Here is a 21,870-nt window from a genome sequence, read left to right as displayed (position 1 = left end):
CACACACACACACACACACACACATGCATACACACATACAACCACACTACAAAGTCAGACATAAACACTCACACACACACACATGCACACACACACATACACACATGCATGCACACACATACACATACACACATGCATGCGCACAGACTCACACACACAGACACACAGACACATACACCTATGTGGCCGCAATGTGTGCCCTGCAGGGAGGGTTCACACAGATGACAGTTCCCAGAAAAGGTCATCCTATTTAGGGGGAGAATACGGCACAGAGACACAGGTGACCACACACAGGATTCTGGGAGGTGTGTACACAGGACGTGGGGGAGACAGAGAGAGACGGAGAGAGAGAGAGGGAGAATAGGAGATAGAAAAAGAGGCAGGCAGGGACAGAGAAAATGGGAGAGAGGGAGAGGTAAAGAGACTTAGAGAGGAAGAGAGAGGGGAAGAGTGAGAAAGAGACAGATAGATAAGGGGGGAATAGAAAAAGCAAAATGGAGACAAAGATAGAATGATAGATAGAAACCATGAAGAAAAGAGGGAGTAGGTATGAGACGGAACAAATGAAAGAATCCTATTATGTGGAGGCAAATCACATGAGATGGGAGGGTGAGATGTCTTTGAAAATAGGATGACATTAAAGAAGAAAAGACGAAAATAACAAATGGGAGGAACAGAAAATAGGTGCTGGGGAACAGACTCGAAAGTACTACCTCGCCCAATTCCTCTCTCTCTTTCTCCCTCTCTCTCTCCCTTACTCATTCTCTCTCCCTCGCTCTCCCCCTCTCTCTCTCTACTGTAGCAGCCAGTCCCCCATGGGTGTCTTTGGCATGTTTACCCATCTGAGAGGCTGGCCTGTGCTGGTCTGCTCTGCTGTGCTGTGCAGAGTGGGCGGGTGGGTTAGCGTTAGCTACTGTGAGTGCTAGAGGCAGGTGGAGAGGGAGCTGAACGCTGAGCCGCAGCTCAACCCCATCTTTCAACACAGCACGCCTGTAATTACCCTACAGGGCACCAGGCAGAAGGTGAGCGAGTAGAGAGTAGAGAAAGAATGAGAAGAGAAAGAGAGAGATGGAGCGTGAGAAAGACAGAGAGGAATATAAATAGAGAGACAGAAACAGAGAAGAAAAACAGAGAAGAAAAACAGAGAAAGAGAGAAGGGGCTGATCGAATGAGTTGCAGAGAGAAAGGTAATGAGTAGATACGACAGTGAGAGAGGGAGAGAGGGAGAGAGAGAGAGAGGTAAAGGTCATAAGGAGGCAGAAGAAATGACTTCTAGGGACTCCTGAGGAAAGAAAAAAACAACCGCGAGGTCACACTCTCTCAGAACTCCCACCTCAGGAAGCACTGGAGCCAGCAGAGACAGCCAGGCTCCGAGGAGCCGCGCGCGCCAAGCTTGTGTTGCATTATTGAGCTATAAACACTAAATCCCACAACTCTCAACGGCCATGACTCACTCCCTCACACACACACACACTCATCATACAGCATTTGAAGGCAGGGTAGGCCATTTATTTTAGAACCCTTTTTTGTTTTATTTCTTGAAATTGTCTTTACATTCCGCCTGAGTGGCCAGAGTCTTTCACTATGGAATTAGAATAGTTTCAAAATTCATGTCATGTGATTCATTTATTCACAGACCAACGAACGTGCATTTACAAATCGCTCACCATTTGTGAACATCCCTGCATTTATTTGTGAATCGTGTGACATTTATTTGTGAATTTTGACATATAGCATTTGGCAGGGAACAGTGCCGCAAAAACTCTCTGTTCAAAACCAATACCTACAACAGCTTCCACTGCTAAACAAAAGCAAGAAAAGAAAGACAGAAGTAGAAAAGGCAACAACCAAATGAGGTTGGATAAAGCAAAAGGTCAAACCCAAATCAACATGGCTTTTTGACAATAATAATAAATGTTTTCTGGAGTCCAGAGTGCCATGCCGTGCTGTCAGCAGTTGCCAAGGACAAGCATTGTGTAGAGCAGATTAGGAAGGGCTGTGTCTGTGTGTATGGATTCCATTTTCTGTAGCTCGTTAGATGACAAGGGTGTGACTAGAGCCTCAATGAGTATAGGCTCAGCTCCAGCTGAGTAATCCTGCTATCTGGCAGTTAACATAAAGAGCCACAACCTAGCTCTTCAACCCAACACAGCCCCAACCAGTCAGGAGTTAACTTGTTAGTTCAGACACGCCCCCTAGCGGGAGCATCGGCGCAACCGGGCTGATAACATCTTAATTACGTGCATGTAGCCACAAAAATAAAAAACATTTTACCATAAACAGACTTTTTTTCTGAAAAAGCACTAAAACTGCCACAGGCACACGTAATATCAAATGCCTGTGTTCAACAGTTCATTAGAAACGACCAAAAGAAAAACGTGGTGTGCCCCCTGCTGTGCCCCACCCCCTGACGCCTCCTCAAACTAATCGTCCATTTAAACATGCTATCTTTGCCAAAATGTCTTGTTATCTGCCATGAAAAAATCGTTATCTATCCAAACAACTAAATGATGACACTGAATAGTTTACCTGAGGATATTATTGTGGTTTATTTATGTACTCACATCACAGCACAAAACATGCCTCCATTTCCCATATCATATGATCTCAATCTTCTCGAGCTCCTCGTGGCCATGACAAATATATATTTTTAAAACATACCTGAATAATCAAAGCCATATATCTCTTTACGAAACTGTGTAGTTTTTATTGGCCACAGTACATTTTATTCCTTGTTCTACCGTAATTTTCATGTCTAGTGCCCACAAACCAACCACTTCCTGTAACAGATGACCGCATTCAAAATGCCTGTTTCTCCAATCCAGTTACTACAAACTGATTGACACATATTCTATCCAATAGTACTCATTCTCATGTTTACAATGGTATGCCCATTGCCTGTCTTTGAATAATATTACGGTGTGATTGGTCCACGCGTAACCGAAGGTTCTCTGGTGCGCTTTCCATGCGCCAGAGAAGTCATTCCGAGCACAGGCTTTGCGCATTCAACACAAAACGTGGAGTTTGCCCATGGACACAATTGGAACAGCTGGATTGTGTCCTAGACATGACATGTAAGTATCTATATCTGCATTTATGTTTTCAGACACGCATAATACTATTAGTATGCACTTTGGTATGTTCTCACAATATTGGCTTGCCTATGTATTTTTCTGGCAAATTAGCCAGCCTGCTAGCATGCTCGCTAAAGTTAGCTACATGGTATTTTTGCTGTGTTGTGTGCTCGTAATGTAAACTATGTAAATACATATCTGTATGGATGGTTTCACACACGCATAATACTATTGGTATGCATTTTTGTACGTTTCCAAATTATTGGCTTGCCTATGTATTTGTCTGGCAAATTAGCAAGCCTGCTAGCAAGTTCGCTAACGTTAGCTACATGCTATTTTTGCTGTGTTGTGTCCTGATGTAAACTATACATGTCTGCATGTATTCGTTCACACACGCATAATACTATTAGCATACATTTTGGTATGTATGGCATGTTATATTTCTCCTGTTGTGTACTCTCTATGTCTGCATCTTTCTTGTTTTTAGTTGCATATTGTGTTTGGTTATTTTACAATGTCTTTATTTTTTTTGCTGGATTGCTGAGTTGTTTGTAACATTTGCCAATTGATTTATTTTTTCCAGAGAGATGTCCCTGCAGGAGATGCATCTGTCCGCTCCCCACTCATTTCATCTCATCTGAACAGATCTCATCTCATCAGAACAGAACTCATCTCATCTTAACCCTCCACACCCACACCCCACTACACCACCACACACCTCCACACACCACTACACACCTCCACACACCACTACACCCCTCACACCACACTCAAACACACACCTCCACACACTACACTACCACCCCCACACCACTACACCTCCACACACTACACACACACACACTCACACCTCCAACGCCTCCACACACACTACACCACCTCCACACACCACTACACACCTCCACACCCCACTACACACCTCCACACACCACTACACCACCTCCACACCCCACACACACCTCCACACACCACTACACCACCTCCACACACCACTACACACCTCCACACCACTACACACCTCCACACACCACTACACACCTCCACACACCACTACAACACCTCCACACGCCTCCACACACCTACCACCTCCCACCACAACACTCCACACCCACTACACCACCTCACACACTACACACCTCCACACACCACTACACACCTCCACACACACACCACCTCACACACACTACAACACCTCCACACGCCTCCACACACCACTACACCACCTCCACACACCACTACACCACCTCCACACACCACTACACCACCTCCACACCCACTACACACCTCCACACACCACTACACCACCTCCACACACCACTACACCACCTCCACACGCCTCCACACCACCTCCACACACCACTACACCACCTCCACACACCACTACACACCTCCACACCCACTACACCACCTCCACACACCACTACACACCTCCACACACCATACACCTCACACACCTCCACACCCCACTACACACCTCCACACCCACTACACCACCTCCACACGCCTCCACACACCACTACACACCTCCACACACCACTACACACCTCCACACCCACTACACACCTCCACACCACTACACTCCACACACTACACACCTCCACACACCACTACACCACCTCCACAACCACCACACACCTCCACACACCACTACACCACCTCCACACCCCACCACACACCTCCACACACCACTACACACCTCCACACCCCACTACACCACCTCCACACACCACTACACACCTCCACACACCACTACACCACCTCCACACCCCAACACACCTCCACACACCACTACACCACCTACACACCCCACTACACCACCTCCACACGCCTCCACACCACCTCCACACACCACTACACCACCTCCACACACCACTACACACCTCCACACACCACTACACCACCTCCACACACCACTACACACCTCCACACACCCCTACACCACCTCCACACACCTCCACACCCCACTACACACCTCCACACCCCACTACACCACCTCCACACGCCTCCACACACCACTACACCACCTCCACACCCCACTACACACCTCCACACACCACTACACCACCTCCACACCCCACTACAACACCTCCACACACCACTACACCACCTCCACACGCCTCCACACACCACTACACCACCTCCACACACCACTACACACCTCCACACACCACTACACCACCTCCACACCCACCACACACCTCCACACACCACTACACCACCTCCACACACCACTACACCACCTCCACACACCACTACACCACCTCCACACCCCACTACACCACCTCCACACACCACTACACACCTCCACACACCACTACACCACCTCCACTACACCACTACACACCTCCACACACCACTACACACCTCCACACACCCCTACACCACCTCCACACCCCACCACACACCTCCACAAAACATACATGATGTACTTTTGGGTACAAAACCACGAAACATACATGATGTACTTTTATATGGATCTGGATAGGTTTTTGGGTATATTTTGGAGAGGCTATAGACCATCATATGTGTTGTCACAATAAATTACAATATATTACACTGAAATTAATTCAGAATGGTTTGCTGTAGTACAGAAAGCAAGAAAAAAGTATGAATTCTTGATGTACAGTGACAGGTACTGGATGTTGTATTTGGTGAGGTTGGAGAGGTTATGAGACACTTGGAGACGTCTAAAGGTACCATATGGAAACTGATGTGTAACACTTGTAAACTTTTGTCTATCTGCTTCAAATTTTTTACACACACTGTCAAGATGTTGTTGCATCAGGAAATGTAAATGTTAGTTTCCTATGACATTCAAAAACCCAGTTCTACACTGAAACATAAAAAAAACACTAGGCGTTTTATGTTTTTTTTCTGACAAAAATGTTGGTTTTGCTGCTCTGAAATGTAAACTAAAATGACATAATAAAACATTTTAACTGATTGCATTTGATGGGCCAAGTGTCTTCTTTAATTTAAGCCATGAATGGTTATTATGCAATGTTTAGAACCATAGATATTCAAGTTTTAAATGGGACAGTGCAATATAGGCGGAAATTGTCAAAAATACCCTTCTGAATTAACAGGGTTAATGATGGTGACAACTGAGGGACTTGAAGGGCCTGAAGAGTGACAGCATGGTTGCTGTATTGCACAGGTAATTATCTGGTGGTTTTGTTTTGAGGGGGACCTGTTATTTTCCTGAACCATGTAGCTAGTTATTTCTGTGGTTACCTTACGTATTAGCACAATGTCAACTTTAGCAGTGTATGCATAGCTATGTTTACATGTACCGTGTATGTAATCTATCTGTGTATATGTTCGCGGTCGTCCGCATTATGACTGTGGGCAAGTGTCGTTTGAGGGTAATTTTTCTTCTGTTTGTCTATATTGGCTTTGACTAAGACGTTTTAAAAATGTGGTGATTATTAGTGTGTTTTTGTAGCTGTGAGAATGAGATTGAGACATGAGGTCATTGGATACTGTTAGCGATGACAACGATTCGTTGCACTCCCCACCCCACCCCAACACTGAACGCTCTCTCTCTCTCAGGCAGTGGGCATTCATGGTTTTAGAGAAGTGGCTTCGGTTGTATTCTTTCTAAATCTATTTTACTCTTGCTGGTTTCTCCAGAATCGCCTACCCTACCTTTTAAATGCTCTGATCGGTCTGCTGAGTAACTGCTTAATACTGAAATGATACGTCTTCGTATTCGTCCTTTTTCTGCGAAACAAAATTGCTTCCTTCCACACTGCTTGAGATGACCGTGGATCCCTTCATGAAGAACGAAAAAAAGAACGCCCACTCCTTCAGGACAGAACAAAGGCACAAGGCCATTCAACAGGAGCTCTCAAAGGCCAGGTGTTTGTGTGTGTCTGTGTGTGTGTGTGTGTGTGTGTGTGTGTGTGTGTGTGTGTGTGTGTGTGTGTGTGTGTGTGTGGGTGGGTGTGTGTGTGTGTGTGTGTGTGGGTGTGTGTGTGTGTGTGTGGGTGTGTGTGTGTGTGTGTGTGTGTGTGTGTGTGTGTGTGTGTGTGTGTGTGTGTGTGTGTGTGCGTGTCAGCTGGCACTTGCGAACACTGTCCCCCATCTCAGCACAGAAGGACCATTTGATAGGCAGCAGGCCCATTGTGATTTTTTAGGGAAAAAAAGGAAAGACACTCACACTTCTCCATCTCTCTATCACTGTCCCCATTTTGTAATCAGGGAATCTGCCTCTGACAATCACACTGTGCTACAGATGGAGGAGATTATAATATGGAGTCCTATTGAGCTGCAGAGCAGCACACTGAACTTTAAGGACATCCAACACCTTCTCACCGTCAGAGAATAGAGACGCGTCTGAAAGAGTCCCTTCCACAAAGGGGTGACAAGGACCAAGGAGGAAGAGAGGGAAAGAGGATATAAAAATGTGTGAGGGGGAAAATGGATGGGGGGAGAAGACAGGAGGCCTGAGATGAGAGAAAAGAGAAGCTAATAGGGAAGAACGATGAGAGAAGGGAAAGGAGGAAGGGGAAGAGTATCCATTGTGGTAGGGGAAGGGAAATGAGGGAAGGGAGGGAGGGAAAGACAGAGAAAGCCAGAGACAGAGAGAGTGAAAGAGAGAGAGGCGGGGGAGTCAGGAGACTAGGTGAGGGAGAAGAAAAGAGGCAAAGGGATGGACAGACTGAGAGGCAAAAAGACAAGGTGAGACAGAAGGAGAGGGGGAGGGAAGGAGGTGAAACCGGAGATAAACATGCTGACTGAGAGTGAGAGACATACGCATCAAAAGCAGGAGAGGAAGGGAGAAAAATAGCTAGAGGGGAAAAGACAGAAAGAGAGGGGGAGAGAGGGGGGGAGAGAGTCAGTCACGCTGACCTGAGCCCCATCAGGCAAATTAGCCGACACAGGGAGGCAGGAGGGAGATGGGAACCATGTCCACAAAGCTAACAAGCCAGTGGGACAGAGAGAAAGAGCGAGAGAGAGAGAGAGAGAGCGAGAGAGAACAGATGAAAAAACAGCACTTTCAGAAGAAAACACAATCTCTTAACCTCCTCAGACTGAAACAACACATGAAGTTTTCATTGGCATTGGCAACAAAATAGGGATAATTTACTGGATATCATAGGGTTAGACACCACAGAATCATCATACCATATTAGGAGGACATACTTATATGGTTTACATCCAACCATTCATTAATTCCTTGTCAGAATAATTTAAAACAAAGCTTCTTATGAGGGTAAACATTTGAGCTTAAGCTGCCTGGAAATTGAATCTGTGACCTTGGGCTTGCTAGCACCGCCAATTAAGCTGTTGCTCACTGTGGAGCTCCCGGAGCAACTCAGCCACCCTCACTGGCCATTCACACACACACACACACACACACACACACACACACACAGACAGACAGAGACACACACACAAACACACACTTAGCACCTGCACAGCACTCCAGATCAACACACACACACACACACACACACACACACACACACACACACACACACAAACCAATACATAGAAAACAACATCCACTTGCTACACAAACAACCACAAGCCACTTTATACAAAAACGTCCTCACACAAACACAAACACAAATCCTTGTGTTTCCAACATCTTTGGCCCATCTTCATATTATGGTACCATGTACCTTATTGTAATACCAACTGAGAAGTACAATATATTTAAGATTACAGCATGATGTCAATAACAGGCTACATATTGCCCTAACGCACACAAATCCTTGGTAACCATATCCTGAAAACACACACACACAGACATTTTCTCACACATGCACACACACAAACACACATTCTAACACATGTATGCTCCCATCACACACACACACATACAAACACACCCACACCCGCACCCTCACCTTGCTGGTTGAGCTGCAGGGTGCTCCTACTCCACTGAGAGAGCCCCACGATGGCCACCATCTTGGCCCCGAGGCTGGAGCGGCGCTTCTTGTTTCCCACGAGGCCCCCAGCGTCCGGGCCCCCAACGCCAGCCACTCCTCCTACACTGCTGGGGCTCTTCTCCAGGCTGTACATGGCCCCGCTTATGCTGGAGCTGCGCACCACGTTCCGCGCCGCCGCCGCGCTCATCCCACCTGGGCTGGGTACGTCCACCGAGCCGCTGAGCATCATGGTCCCTGCACTGGCCTAAGGGTAAAGGGCGCGTGCACGGGGCTGGAGAGAGAAAAGGAGAGATAACATGTGAATGTATACATACAAGGTTTTGTTTATTGTGCAGCAAAATTCTCTGTGTTTGTGTGTGTGTGTGTGTGTGTGTGTGTGTGTGTGTGTGTGTGTGTGTGTGTGTGTGTGTGTGTGTGTGTGTGTGTGTGCGAAGAGAGAGGGGGAGGCTTAAAAAACGCTTACTTGTAACTTGTAAAAAACAAGACCATTAAAAATGAAAACAATCCTCACCATTTGTAAATTAGGTTTCAGGAGTCGTTAATTGGCATAAGTGCATTTCACCTCATCACATTATCACATTACCTTTAATTATTTGTTGCCAGTTTGTGATCGTTTTAAATATTCCTCTCCACCATGATGCTAGTGTTCATTCATAGCGGACTGTCTGTGTGTCTATCCAATATCCATCTGGGCAATATTCAACTGAGGACTCTAAGCCAACAGAGCATTTAGAGAGAGACTTGAAAATCCCTTCACTTAACCATTAAGAAAACATGAGTGTTTATAAAAACATTGTGTATAATACTCTATGTAACAGTTCTGGTAGTATAAGCTAATACCATAAAAAAGTTAATCCCCATCTGCCGCAAGTGAAGCCACAGATCCTCAAACACATTATCAGTCGGCTTATAATAAGCATTTTCAACCATGACATGAAACTCAGCAGGGGACTGGAAGATACAGGATACAGACAACATTGACAGCCAAAGAGAGCGAGAGAGAGACAGCTGAGAAGGAGAACAGTCATAGATCCTGCGTCACAGTTTAAAACAGTATCGTGGTTTTTGTTCTTGTTTGTTCTTGTTTTTACCTATCTGACAATTACAAATCGTACATATTACTCTCAATCATACTAATCTGTGATGATACATCTTCAGAGCCAGGATGTGAAGTGATCCCTTGACCTTGGTATTTCTGACACTTAAGTCAGTCAGGTCTAAAAGGTCAACCAGGGCATGGGAAAGGGGCCAGTAGGCCATAGGAGAGCTGGACCATATTCTGGGGCTACTGGGGGTTACTGGGGCTAGGAGGTGACCCTCATAGATGAATCCACGCCAGATTACAGCCAGATCTGTTCAGAAGTAAGCCAACACCCAGTGAGCTTTTAGCAGAGAATGTGACCTTGAGAAAGTGTCTTCGCGAAACTCTCTCCAACTCTCTCACATACGCACAATAACACACACACACAGACATACTGCCCAAACTCGGAGACATGGCCCAGCTGGGGGTTTTGCGAGGTCAGGTCAAGTCGTTTTTATATAGAGGTTCACTTTTGTCCCTCTTCCTTTAAGACGTAGACTAGTGGAAGCTAAAGAGTGGCCCCTTCTCTGCTCATCTAATTGCAGAATTATGATGCAGAGATTAAACCCACAACCCAGGGGCACATTAAACATGCAGGTGCTCTGCGCTCGACCGCAGCACTCACTGGCTACTCCACTTTTATCATCTCCCTCTCTCTCACTCTCTCTCTCCCTTTCTCTATCTCCCTCTATCCCCATCTCTCTCTCTCTCTCACTCTCTCTCTCTCCCTTTCTCTATCTCCATCTCTCCCCATTTCTCTCTGTTTTACTCTCCCTCTCTCTCTCTCACTCTCTCTCTCCCTTTCTCTATCTCCATCCCTCCCCATCTCTCTCTGTTTTACTCTCTCTCTCTCTCTCACTCTCCCTTTATCCCCAGCTCTCTCACTCTCACTCTCTCTCTCTCACTCTCTCTCTTTCTCTATCTCCATCCCTCCCCATCTCTCTCTGTTTTATTCTCCCTCTCTCTCACTCTCACTCTCCCTTTCTCTATCTCCATCCCCTCCCCATCTCTCTCTCCCACTCTCACTCTCTCTCTCTCTCTCACTCTCCCTCTATCCCCATCTCTCTCTCTCACTCTCTATCTCCATCCTTCCCCATCTCTCTCTGTTTTACTCTCCCTCTCTCCTTCACTCTCCCTTTATCCCCATCTCTCTCACTCTCACTCTCTCTCTCACTCTCTCTCTTTCTCTATCTCCATCCCTCCCCATCGCTCTCCCACTCTCACTCTCCCTCTATCCCCATCTCTCTCTCACTCTATCTCTATCCCTCCCCATCTCTCTCTGTTTTCCTCTCCCTCTTTCCCCATCCCTCTCTCTCTCACACTCTTCTTTTCACTCTTGCTTACCACCCCCTCTCTCCCCATCCTTTTCTCTCCTTCTCTCTCTAACTCTAAGTGTCTCACTTCTTCTGTTCCTCTTACTTTCTCTTAAGGAAAAAAGCAAGGTCACACACACAGAGATGGTCTCTAAAACACACACACACACACACACACACACACACACACACACACACCAACATACACTGATGCACCAACCTCAACATTTCAGAGGAACAAAACAAAAATAAAGCGCAATTTTCCATTTTGCGTGAGGACACGCTGGAGGTCAATGTGAGAAGCTCACAGCCCATATTAAAAGCCATCAACACTCACTGATGCACTTTTGAGTCATCGCATAAATAACAATGAGAAATAGAGAGTAAAAATGAGTCATACACAGACTGAAGCAATGAGACGATGTGCTTTTGGAGCGAGACAAGCAGAAACGCTAGCACCAACAAGGGAGAACGGAGTGAGGGAGGAAGAGAAAGAGGGTGCAGAGAAGAGAGGAATAAAGGAGGAGGGAATGGGGAAAGGGAATGAGGGAAAGAGTGAAGGGAGAGAGGTGTATTGAAAGGGGAGAACAGGAAAAGGGAAGGAGAGAAACAGACAACAAGAGGGGGGGGTATGCTAATAGGGGAGAATGAAGAGAGTGAAGGAAAGAGAGAGAAAGAAAGAGAGCTGTGCTGAAAGAGGGGGAAAGGGGGAGGGGGAAGTAGAGAATTTAAGAGAGCAGGAGAGAGATGACAGGTAAGAATTGAGAGAAGGCAGAAAAGAATGAAGGAAAGCTGCACTGGAGAGGATGGAGAGATGAAAGCAGAGAATGAATTGGAGAGAAACAGAGAGAGAGAGAGAGAGAGAGAGAGAGGGGCGAGCTTAATCTATTTCAGCTCTCAAATAAATCTAACACACACACACACACACACACACACAAACACACAGACACACACATACACACACATACACACACAGACACACACACGCACACACACGCGCGCGTAAACAAACACGCTCGCGTAGAAGCCGGAGCGCTCCCGTGGCCCCAGTGGTATTCTCGCCGCAGTCTCCTCCGGAGAAAAGGAGGCAGAATGAGGGGAAAACAAGAGCAAGAATGTGAGAAGAAAGAGGAGGGATGTGAGAAGAAAGAGGAGGGATGTGAGAAGAAGAAGGGGTGAAAGAAGGGGGAGTGGAGAGAGCTGAGAAGGAAGCTGAAGAATTCTATTAGAGCTCCACCAAACAGAGGAGAACTAGGTGGAAAGAGAGAGAGGGAGAGGGAGAGAGAGGGGGAGAGAGAGAGAGAGGGAGAGAGAGAGAGAGGGGGAGAGAGAGAGAGAGAGAGAGAGAGGGGGAGAGGGAGAGGGGAGAGGGAGAGAGAAATGTATTACTTGTATGTATTTCTTGTCTGTCTGTCTTATTTTCAACATGGGCATTGCTTTGGCTACACTGTTGTACATGCCAACAAAGTTGATACGAATCGCCAGAAAAAGAGAGAGAGGAAATGGAGGAAATAAAATGGACAAAAGCAGAGATGAAGAAAGAGACAGGAAGGGTCATCCTGGACATTAGCTGACCCATCCATCTGTTCTCCCTGAATCACTCACTCTCTCCGTCCACCCCTCCTCTCCCTCCCTCCCTCCATCCGTCCATCCGATCCTGGCTCCCACACCATCCTCACACCTCAGGAGGGAACAGGAAGCTCCTGCTATCAAGCCCGCTAACACAGACACAAGCAGCCAGGGAGAAAGGGCTGGAGAACACGGGAGAGAGGGAGGGAGAGGGTGACTGAGAGAGAGAGAGAGAGAGAGAGAAGAGAGGGAGAATAGGAGAGTGAATGAGGAAGGAAGACAGATAGATCGAGATGGGGGAGGAGTAGAGTGAGAAAGGGAGAATAGGTGAAAGTAAGACAGGACGAGGGATGAAGAGAAAGAGAGAAAGAAAGGGGGAATAAGGTGGAGAGACAGGGTGAAGAAAAAGATAGCACTAACACCATTAGACAGACTCTAGACTTCTTCCTCCGTTAGCCTCATTTGCAGCTTTGCACTTCTCCCCAAACCCCATCTCTCTCTCTTTCTCTATCTCTCTCTCTCTCTCTCTCTCTCTCTCTCTCTCTCTCTCTCCCTGTCTATCCTTCCCCTCACTCTCTCAACACCCCTCCCTGCCTTATCCCTCTTCCTGTCACCCAGGCTGGCTCTGTCATACGGCGTTAATCTTCCCTTGCAAAAGTGTTAATGCCGAGGGAAATATGTGATGGCTATGCCCTCTCACCTTCCCCCTACTCCCACCGCACAAACAGCTGATACGGTAACGAGGATGGACGCTACAACAAATAAGATGTTGACATGTCAGAGAGCCAGGCGTTCTGGCTGGGCCTGCACTGTCTGTGGTCCAGAGGAACACGTAAAGCCTTTTTGTGGATATATTTAAGCTGCTGAGGGCCAGTGCTAACTGATTATTTACTGTGATGTTGTTTGGAGTCTCTGAGAGTTTGGAATGAATGTGAACAGTGAGTCCAAACAGGCTTCGTGCTATGCACAAATAACACACACAGAAAGTCACACACAGGTGCACAGGGAATCAAACATGCACACTCACACACACATACACACACACACACATGCACGCACACAAATACACGCACACACACACACACATACACACACACACACACACACACACACACACACAGACACACAAACACACACACAGGAGTGTCATGTTCTCCATTGACTCTGGTGAGATAATTGTGTGTTGATGGAGTGACACGGTGTTAAGCAGAGGAATGAATGTCTGTGTTCCTGTCTTCCCCTATGTCACTGATAAAGGCATTACTCAATCCCTGAGACGGACAGTGAGAGTGAGAGAGGAGACAGAGAGAGAGAGAGAGAGGGAGTCAGAGAGGAAAAGAGACAGAGTGAGAGAAAGAGGGGGGGAGAGACCGAATGAGAGAGAGGAGAGGAGAGAGAGACAGAGTAAGAGAAAGAGAGAGGTGAGAGGGACCGAGTGAGAGAGAGATGGGGGGAGGGGGAGTGAGAGAAAGAGAGTGAGAGAGCACTGTGACAAGAGACCCCATGTGAGCAGTAAGCATTTACACCATGTTTTTCACACACAAACACATACACACACAAACACTCCATAACCACTCATGTGGCTTAACAATGACTACTTGTTTTGTGTGTTGTTAGGCGTGCTGTGTGTGTGTGTGGGTGTGTGTGTGTGTTTGTGTGTGTGTGTGTTTGTGTGTGTGTGTGTGTGTGTGTGTGTGTGTGTGTGTGTGTGTGTGTGTGTGTGTGTGTGTGTGTGTGTGTGTGTGTGTGTGTGTGTGTGTGTGTGTGTGTGTGTGTGTGTGTGTGTGTGTATGAAAGCATCTAATGCGTGTTGGCAAGTGTGTAAAACTGGTATAAAAGCAGGCAGTGTGGACGGTTGAGCAGGAAATAGGACATGTTTCCTTGCCCCCGTACCATCCAAGCAGTGGACAGCAGGCTCTGTGATGCCACCTTTCTCGTGCAAACAGTTCATTCCTGCCTTTTGGCATGGACATCTCTGCAACTAACCTCTAGCTGAACAACTCGCAGAAGGAACTGGCAGAACAGCCTTGAAACTGAGTTTAATGGTGGGGAACTTTACCGCAGAAACTGTTATTTGGCTCAGTAAACAGTTGGAATCGATGTCAAGCAATAGAGTGAGGAGAGGAGATGAGAGGTGAGGAGAGGAGAGGAGAGGAGAGGAGAGGAGAGGTGAGGAGAGGAGAGGAGAGGAGAGGAGAGGAGAGGAGAGGTGAGGAGAGGAGAGACATCAGCATTCACCCTCTGTTGATCGTCCTTTCAGTCAGGGCTCCGTTAGGTTTTCTTGTCACGTGAAATTTTATTTGTACTGATAAACCTCTAGCATATTTGCACTTCCACGCTGGTTCAGTAGCGCGTAATTAACAAGGCCAACAATTTCAATTCCGGGCTCTCTCGGTGGCTTTCTCTATTAATCCAATCTGATTCAATCCTATTGGGTATTTAATTGGTGCGTTGCTGAGTGGCACAAGGAGAAATTGGTATTGGTCACAACCTCACCATGCTGTTCCACCTAGACAGCCTTGCAGCCACAAGTACTTTTCCCAAAAATGTTACTCACATCTAACAAAAGCCACACACACAGTCCATGAAGTATAGAAATGACTGCCAACATATTTTTTCATGGTGCTATGGTTTTGGCAGCAAAATATGAAGAGCCAATCATCTGAGCTGACTAAAGACCACAGTAACCAGAACCATAAACTGATTGGCCACACACCTGCAAGACTGAAACCAGCCAATGAGAAACAAACTTGTTGGCACCAAAATAGCCAATGCTAAGTGGCTGAAGGTAACGCCCAAGAACCTGCCCCACTGGTTGCACTGCCACTGTAAGGGCAGAAGGGTGTAACAGTGTCTAAATGTATTAACACCCCACAAACATCACACATGTACGTGGAATGCCTTGTGATGGAAGAGTTTAAGAATTGCAACTAAATATTTGAATATATTTCACCCAGATCCACAGGTTTCCATAAACATTCTCCCCTTATCCCACCATAAACACATTAGATGTCGTTTGGATGCTAGCACTCTGGAGAGTTCAAACTGTTGTTTACGTTAGTATTGCCCTCGGTGCACACCTTGACTGATATCCAAGATTTTGGAGAGAAAATGCTCCCAAGTGTAAGCCTTGGAGCCCAGGCCACAGCACACGAAAGGCCAAAGAATAGAAAGGCGTGAAATGTCTAATCTACTCTTGCACAGGACTTTTTCATGTGAAGTTCACCCACGTTTCAACAGGTGTTTTGGTCAATGTCCTCTTTTGTCATGTTAACTGAGAGTCATGATATGTGAAGATTGCGATCGTTGCTCAATCTTTCAGAGCCATAACTTAATGAACGACAGAATGGGGGGATGAGCTCTGCAGGATCTGCAAGGAGGGGATGGAGAGAAAGGCCTGGACATGATACACAAAGTGGAAGAGAGAGAGAGAGAGAGAGAGAGAGAGTGAGAGAGATGGAGAAAGAGAGAGAGAGATGGAGAAAGAGAGAGAGATCTGAACGAAAGGCCTGGACACGATACACAAAGTGGGACAGAGAGAGAGAGAGAGAGAGAGAGAGAGAGAGAGAGAGAGAGAGAAAGAACAGACGAAAAAGACGGAGCACTTTCAGAAAAAAACACACTCACAATCTCCTAACCTCCTCAGACTGAAACAACTCTCCAAGTTTTCATTGGCATTGGCAACCAAATAGGGATAATAGAGAGATAGAGAGAGAGAGAGAGAGAGAGAGAGAGAGAGAGAGAGAGATGGAGAAAGAGAGATCTGGGTTAGGAGAGCGGTGATGGATGACACAGGGCCCCAGTGTGACTGCTGTCCCGTTTTCTCGAGAGGCGACTAATCACGGCCTGACCCACCTCCTCCAGATCTGGGGCTAACGGTGCGCGGGCGTGGGCAGGGTAAATCAGGAGGTAGCTGTAGGCACACATCACCCAAGGCCAGGGCTCATCTGGTGGTCCCTGAGTCTCCTTCTTCCCCAGTCGTATGGGGTAGGGCCATGGGTGACGTAGTTAGGAGAAGGACTAGTATGGGGAGGTGGGCTTTTGATCAAAGGAGATGAAGCAGGGAGAGGTGGTCTAGGTCTGATCACCCAACCTTACTGAGACCTGTGAGCCACCAGAATCCACTGGCTATTAAGACGGCCAATTCTTCAATGTTAGACATTATAGTCATTTCCCAAATGTGTTTATATTTATAAATAGCTCGTGTCCAGACGGTGATTAAGATCGTCACGTTAGGCACGAGCTGGCGTGTTTGAACTCGCCGACCGCATACGAGCCATTGTTGTCTCTCAAGTCCTCGATACCCTCTCCGTAATTCAAATGGCGCGCATAAACACACCATGAAACCCAAACTGATTACTATGATAAATATCTACTTTTGTGTTATTTCTGTTTCATTTTCATTTCAAAAGAGCCGCGCCCGGGCCTCTACATTATGATTGCGATCACTTAGGGAGGCTGTGGTGATTCACGGCCAGGCCCTGAAAGCCTGCTGCTCCGCCTCCAAAAACCCCTCCTGACTGGGGAGGAGTGTGTGTGTGTGTGTGTGTGTGTGTGTGTGTGTGTGTGTGTGTGTGTGTGTGTGTGTGTGTGTGCGTGTGCGTGTGCGTGTGTGAATGTGTGTGTGTGTGTGTGTGTGTGTGTGTGTGTGTGTGTGTGTGTGTGTGTGTGTGTGTGTGTGTGTGTGTGTGTGTGCGTGTGCGTGTGCGTGTGTGAATGTGTGTGTGTGTGTGTGTGTGTGTGTGTGTGTGTGTGTGTGTGTGTGTGTGTGTGTGTGTGTGAATATGTGTGTGTGTGCATGTGTGTGTGTGTGCATGTGTGTGTGTTTGTGTGTGTGTCCGTGTGTGTTTGTGTGTGCGTGTGTGAATGTGTGTGTGTGTGTGTGTGTGTGTGCATGTGTGTGTGTGTGTGTGTGTGTGTGTGTGTGTGTGTGTCCGCGTGTGTTTGTGTGTGTGTGTGTGAATATGTGTGTGTGTGTTTGTGTGTGTTTGTGTGTACGTGTGTGAATGTGTGTGTGTGTGTGTGTGTGTGCATGTGTGTGTGTGTGTGTGTGTGTGTGTGTGTGTCCGCGTGTGTTTGTGTGTGTGTGTGTGAATATGTGTGTGTGTGTTTGTGTGTGTTTGTAAGGGCCACACAGAGATCAAAGACCAGAGGGTAAGGGTGGGAGGGGCCAGGGGGCTACAGGCCGCAAATATTAATACGTTTAAAGGATACTGATACTTGAATGAAAATGAAATTTGTAATGTATGCATTTCTATTCCATATGTGTTCTTTATAATTCAACCTAAGTAATAAAAACAACCAATCACAATCTGGTGATTTTTTTTCAATAAATTAATTTAGTTTGGTAAGCTAAATACACTGTGAAATGATTATATTGGTACATTTTTGGTAACACTGCCCAGCCCTAGAGTTGGAATAGAACATATAGAAGGGAATATGGAAAAGCAATATTAACATAATCCCAGGACACAGAGATTAACCTTAGCCTGCCAACGTGTGGGGAACCAGCATAACCCTATTATTTGTATGAACCTGCTTTGTTTTATTTTGTTTTGTTTTCCTACTGTACAAATTCAGAGTATATGTCTGTCGTTGCTATGCCAATCATTTACGTTAATGATGTACAAGAACCTTGACTGGCATGGCCATGGTGGTCTAATCTGGGAGAAAACTAGCACAACATAACATTATGATGGCCTGAGCTATTTTTTTTCCACTGGTAATTTCCAGTTTGTCCAAAATACAACGAACATGTGTTGTCAGAGGGAATGCCCTCCCCACCCAAATCAGTATCAGTATGGTGGCCTGTGCTAGATTTAGCTGCCCCTGACTGGTCTGGGACACACAGACCATCATCACACACTCTTACTGACCCAGAACACCAACCAACCCCACTCAGAGTCCTCTCCCTCTCCTAGTCCTCTAGGCATCACCATCAAGCGCAGTGGCCTTTCCCTGGTCAGCCAGCATGTCAACATCTCTCTCTCTCTTTTTTTTTTTCTGCCACGCTACCCCTGTCGGGACCCTCTGAATATTTCAACAGACCAGCGCACCACTCAGCTTCTGCGCGCATGTGGCCGTCTACCCTACATGCCCTTAAAAGCCGGGACAAGGCAATGTAGGGGAAATGCGTGACAAACTATGGCCATCTATAATCTATGTTCTCATGTTTCTGTTTTTTTTTTTATATAAATCTCTCTGAATGCGAAGTTATTTTTATAAACTGTGATTTAACTCACGGGTTAACGCCGTGATGAGTGGCTCCGTTTATGCGTGTTTGTATGCCGCAATATGGCCCATATGTGTCCGGGTGATAAATCCTCAGTTAACATATGCGCATGAGCTCTGGCGCCCAAACCTTTGCCAAGCGAGGCAGGAGCTGCCCAGATTCTCTGCAACGGAGAAGAACAAGCTCACAGTTGACTTTACTTTTCCTCGTTGGGAATCTGACCGCTATCCGCCAATTCTGCACCTCGACTATTTCGTGGTCGTACTCTCGTATTTCCAATGAGCTGCTTATGTGCCCTTCAAATCGTTCTATCAGATGCCTTTGCGTCCTAGACCGAGACAAGGGAATGTAAACACAAGAAATTCGTACCTCTCTCTCCGTCCATCTACTCTGTTTAGCCACTGGTGCGTACCTACGCTAGGCAGGAGGTCTTTCGGTAGACTAGCTCTATTATCTGCTACTGTCAAAACATTGGCTAGAGTTTGGTCGCCAAGACCACGAGATGAACTGCGCTCTTCTACAAGCCTTTTGCACCTTTCAGATAATCGGTGGGAGGTTTGAAAGGGTGACAGGTGAAAAGGTGTGACTGCCTGTTCCCTCTCCGTGGTCTCATCTAGTCACCGATCATCTCCAGTTAAACAGTTAAACTCAGATATTCAGATATTCAGCAAAAACTGCCATTCACCATGCGCACTAGAAATCAGATAACCAATTCGTGAGCGGTATTTTTTTCTTTTCAGGTAAATATATCGCTGGGTTTTGTCAGACTACAAGTCATATGATTTTCCACATTTTGTTAAAGGAGTTCATTTGCAAATGCAATCCTTCTCTATCTACTTGTGTGTTTTCATGGATTCCGTGTCAAAAAGCACAATTAATTCTAACCCACAAAATATTGACCCAACGTCGCCCTGCCAGGTAAAGTTACAGCCTGTGTGCTGACCAAGCACGCATTTACGTCTCACTTGGCAAATTAATGGCAATAATTGGACACCGGACTGTGAACTGCATTCACTGAAATGGAATAGACTTAAAAGTCAATATACGTCTGTGCAGACCTGACTTGTAGCCTGAAAAGGGATAACATTCGCACTTTAGCGCAAGTAATCTCTTGGTTGGCGAAGCGCGTCCGTTTACAAGCGAAGGAAGGACGACTCGGCTACATTTGACAGTTATCCATACAAAACACAGATCACAGTCAGAAAATGAGTAAACGTGTCTCCCACTTAAACACCAACCAGACACACAAACAAACACAAACACAAATACCAACTAAAGAATGCATTAAGCTGATCCATCCACAAAGAGCAGTAGCAGCGTACAAAGCGCAAAAATGTTCAACACAATAAATGAAGGGTCGTTGCCCTTGTAAAGCGGACACTGTGAATAGAATCAGCTGAAATTGAAAGTGTGAGCAATAACAATGCTAATACACATCAATGTGTGACTACAACCACATATATTGCTTTGAATCATTATGTCTCTGTTTCAGTGGTATTATGTGGAGCTGAAGATTTGTAATTTATTCCGTGCAAATAATATATTCATGAACAATAATGCCATAGGCTTGAACAACTACAGAGAGTCCCCTGTTATCATCCTTTCACCCACCGTCCAACACTGGTTCTATGGCTAATGTGCATAGTCGAGGGAAACGAAATAATTTCGTTAGCATTAATTTCACTATGGCACAAGCGGCTGTAGCCTATACACTTACCAGTTAACAGCAAGCGGTGGCTCTGGCTGAGGCACGGACTCGTTAGAAGTTGTCAAATAATTCTTTGTTTCTTTTGTCTCGTGGAGAATGGCATCGTTGTTATTTCGTTTGCTGGTTCTTGGACGCCTGTATCCGATTCCGATTCGATGGGCTGCATCCACCACGGACTGGGAGGCTGCGTTCGAGAGTGATGAAGCACTACTGACTGAAACCACAGCAGCCGCGGCGCGTTTTCACTGTATAGCGCACCGAGTCCAACGCCGCCTCATCCCCTTTCCCTCGCTAACGCATCTCCATGGTTACTCACCTGACCCACTTAATCCCTAGGCGCAAGCAGCACACGGGATAATAAGAGACGATGATTAGGAATCTTAATTAACTTAAAACCAATAATCAGGCATGGATAGGCACACACTTCCGCTGTACTCCTCAGCGAAACACCCAATCAAAGTAATTGTTTGGTTGGAGCATCCGTCTAGAAGATAGTCTATTGTGATGCTCGAAAAAGGGGATTTACTGTAGGTTAGCCTACTGGAATTACTGCAAGTCTAAGAACATAAACACACTGATTTCTCAATAGTTTAATTGTGGGACTTTTACTCACCTGTTCAGATCACATGCCTGCCTGCTATAGCCAATCACTCAGAGCCAACAAGCAGACAACTGCATACATCACTGACGCCATACAATATGCACTGACCCTGGGAAGTTTATGGGTTATCCAAACATCAGTAATTACCCTGACAGAGTCATTTCAGAAGTTTCACCCGTGAAATGAACTGCACTGGTAGACCTAGCCAAACATTTTAAGAGCACATAACCTAAGCTCCTGCTAAGCTAGTGAAAGTTGTTTGTGTTTTCTGGCTACTGGGAGTGTTATGGCTGATCCTCCTGTGTGGAAGACTCATGCTTGCTAGTGAGTGTGTGCTGTAAGAGGTCAGAGCAGTGGTGGGGACTAAGCCTCTCCTTGGGTCAATAAGCCTT

General features: G+C 46.3%; 1 protein-coding gene across 2 annotated transcripts in view; it reads right to left on the bottom strand.

Moving 5' to 3' along the window:
• Positions 1 to 21,550, bottom strand: part of rims3 (regulating synaptic membrane exocytosis 3) — a 55,938-nt gene extending 34,388 nt beyond the window's left edge. The window contains exons 1-3 of one of the 2 annotated variants that reach the window (XM_031586521.2): positions 21,491 to 21,550; positions 20,887 to 21,209; positions 8,933 to 9,245 (exon numbers count right to left, since the gene is read on the bottom strand). In XM_031586521.2, the coding sequence (XP_031442381.1) occupies positions 8,933 to 9,203 (271 nt within the window). In that variant the 5' untranslated portion in view covers positions 9,204 to 9,245; positions 20,887 to 21,209; positions 21,491 to 21,550. Of the gene's footprint in view, positions 1 to 8,932; positions 9,246 to 20,886; positions 21,379 to 21,490 lie in introns of those variants that run through there. The other variant, XM_012831465.3, reaches the window with a different exon arrangement.
• Between the last annotated feature and the right edge of the window lie 320 nt (positions 21,551 to 21,870).

This window comes from Clupea harengus, chromosome 19 (genome assembly GCF_900700415.2).
Source record: "Clupea harengus chromosome 19, Ch_v2.0.2, whole genome shotgun sequence".
NCBI classification, from domain to species: Eukaryota; Metazoa; Chordata; class Actinopteri; order Clupeiformes; family Clupeidae; genus Clupea; species Clupea harengus.
This window is presented reverse-complemented; position numbering and strand designations above follow the sequence as displayed.